Source organism: Silene latifolia, chromosome 10, assembly GCF_048544455.1.
Source record: "Silene latifolia isolate original U9 population chromosome 10, ASM4854445v1, whole genome shotgun sequence".
In the NCBI taxonomy this organism is placed as follows: Eukaryota; Viridiplantae; Streptophyta; class Magnoliopsida; order Caryophyllales; family Caryophyllaceae; genus Silene; species Silene latifolia.
Window position 1 is genome coordinate 64900234 of NC_133535.1, and position 2514 is coordinate 64902747.

General features: G+C 41.1%; 2 protein-coding genes across 2 annotated transcripts; both read left to right on the top strand.

The window, feature by feature from the left end:
- Positions 1 to 301: 301 nt before the first annotated feature.
- LOC141607689 (uncharacterized) lies at positions 302 to 1368 on the top strand. Its single transcript, XM_074427045.1, has 2 exons — positions 302 to 640; positions 706 to 1368. Exons 1-2 carry the CDS (start codon positions 302 to 304, stop codon positions 1366 to 1368), a joined length of 1002 nt encoding a protein of 333 aa, XP_074283146.1.
- Positions 1369 to 1433: 65 nt separating this feature from the next.
- LOC141607690 (uncharacterized) lies at positions 1434 to 2312 on the top strand. Its single transcript, XM_074427046.1, has 3 exons — positions 1434 to 1685; positions 1830 to 1937; positions 2052 to 2312. The coding sequence occupies exons 1-3, from the start codon at positions 1434 to 1436 to the stop codon at positions 2310 to 2312; spliced, it is 621 nt and encodes a 206-aa protein (XP_074283147.1).
- The last annotated feature ends 202 nt before the right edge of the window (positions 2313 to 2514 follow it).

The window sequence follows — 2514 nt, forward strand, 5'->3', positions numbered from 1 at the left end:
AGTCGAGGTGTATGTCGATGACATGATTGTGAAATCAAAGGAACGTGACGGCCATCCAAAGGCCTTACGAAAATTCCTTGAAAGATTAAGGAAATATAACATGAGGTTGAACCCTCAAAAATGCGCCTTCGGGGTTACTTCCGGGAAGCTCCTGGGTCACATCGTCAGCCACCATGGTATTGAGATTGATCCTTTGAAAATCAAGGCCATTATGGAAATGCCTCATCCCAAAATTGAGAAATAAATTCGAGGTTTCCTAGATCGAATCCAATATATAAGCCACTTTCTCTCGAAGTTGACAATGATATGTGAACCGATCATTAAGAAATTTAAAGTCGGAGAACACGAGATGTGGGATGACGAATGTCAAGCCTCATTTGATAGGATCAAAGAAGTTCTGTCTGCTCCACCTGTGCTTAGTCCACCCATAGCCGGATTTCCACTATCCTTGTATCTAACAGTAACAGATACCGCGATGGGAGGAATGTTGGCCGAAACTGTGGAAAAAGAAGAAAGGGCAATTTACTACATCAGTAAAAAGTTCTTAGAATATGAAGCTAAGTACACCACGTTAGAAAAAACATGCCTAGCCCTAGTCTGGACAACAAAGAAGCTGAGACACTATATGTTGTGTTATAGTGTCAGTATATACTCCAGAATGGATCCAATCAAATACCTGTTTGAAAAACCAGTATTAAATGGCAGAATGTCGAGATGGACTCTCATGTTACTGAATTCGATCTTAAGTACGTACCCTTGAAAGCAATGAAAGGAAGGGTTGTCGCTGACTTCCTCGCTGACAATCCAATAGAGGAAGACAGTGTTACGGACATGTGGTCTTTCCTAGATGAAAACGTGGTTCATGTCAAAGACGAAGTATGGGATCTTTATTTCGATGGAGAATCGAGTAGCATGGGATATGGGGTCGGAATCCTCCTCATTTCACCAAAGGGAGAACATGTACCTGTATCCATCAAGTTATATTTCCTCGCCACCAACAATGTTGCTGAGTACGAAGCATGCCTACTGGGTTTGCGCAGTGCTATCAGTCTAAATATAAAGAAGTTACTGGTACATGGTGACTCATCTTTAGTCGTTAACCAAGTAACAGGGTCGTGGAAAATCAAAAGTGATAGTCTGGCACCTTACCAGGCTAAGATAGAGGAATTGGAAAAATATTTCGAGGAAATACACTATGTCCATTTACCCAGAGAAGAGAATCAATTTGCCGACACTCTGTCTAAGTTGGCAGCCTTGGTTAACATCCCAGATCATATAGACAGCATACCACTATGTGTCAAACGAAGATCGGCACCATCATACATAAATGAGATTAATGGCACTGAGGAAGATGAGATCGAACCTTAGTACACATCAATCTTGAAATTCAAAGACATAGGAGAATACCCTGACAACCCTCTATGCTATATACCATGACATCACCTTGGCCCTTTTCAACCTGGGGGATCGACATTATCGGAAAGGTCAACCCTTCTAGGTCAGGAGGACATTGTTTCATTTTGGTCGCAATCGACTACTTCACGAAGTGGGTAGAAGCCAAGTCTTATAAAGTGCTAAAAGCAAAGCAAGTAGCACAGTTCATTCAAAATGAGATCATTTGTCGATATGGGACACCCCACGAACTCATCAGTGATAACAGGACCCATTTCCAAGCTGAAACGGAGGTTATACTCGAAAAGTATAAAATCAAGCACCATAAGTCATCACTATACAGGCCACAGACAAATGGGGCTGTAGAAGCTGCCAATAAAACACTTACAACCATTTTGAGGAAAATGTCTGATAACTATAAAGATTGGTAATTGAAGATAACCTTTGCCTTGTGGGGATATAGAACATCAATCAGAACAGCCACGGGGGCAACCCTGTACTACCTGGTTTATGGGATGGAGGCAGTTCAGCCCATAGAACTAGAGGTACCATCCCTAAGGATATTACTGGGGAGCCAAGTTCCAGAAGCAGATTTGGTCCAAGCTAGATATGACTCTTTGGTTTTACTGGATGAATGACGCTTAAGCGCATTGTATCAGGGTCAACTCTATCAGAAAAGGATAGAAAGGGCTTTTAATAAGAAGGTGAAACCTAGAAAAATCAAAGAAGGAGATTTAGTATTGAAATCGGTTCGTGCACTACTGCTAGTAGATCCGAGGGGTAAATTTAAAGCAAATTGGGCAGGCCCGTATTTGGCGAAAAAAATTCTGACAGGAGGAGCGGTTCGGCTGACTGATCTAGATGGAAACGACTTTTCGAATCCTACAAATCTGGACCAGTTGAAAAAATACTATCCCTAAAGACCTCATTCTCAAATGCTATGAAATAAAATTCGGATTGCATTTGTATTTGGGTCTAGTTTCAAAGTCTGACATTCGTTGTCTCTGTATTATGAATTATGAACTACGAACTCGGTTTGATTCTGTTTAAAAGCAGATACGTAGGCAACCTTTTAAAAGAGTAAAACCGAAACAATGTAATTCTAAATGTAAACCTGGGAAT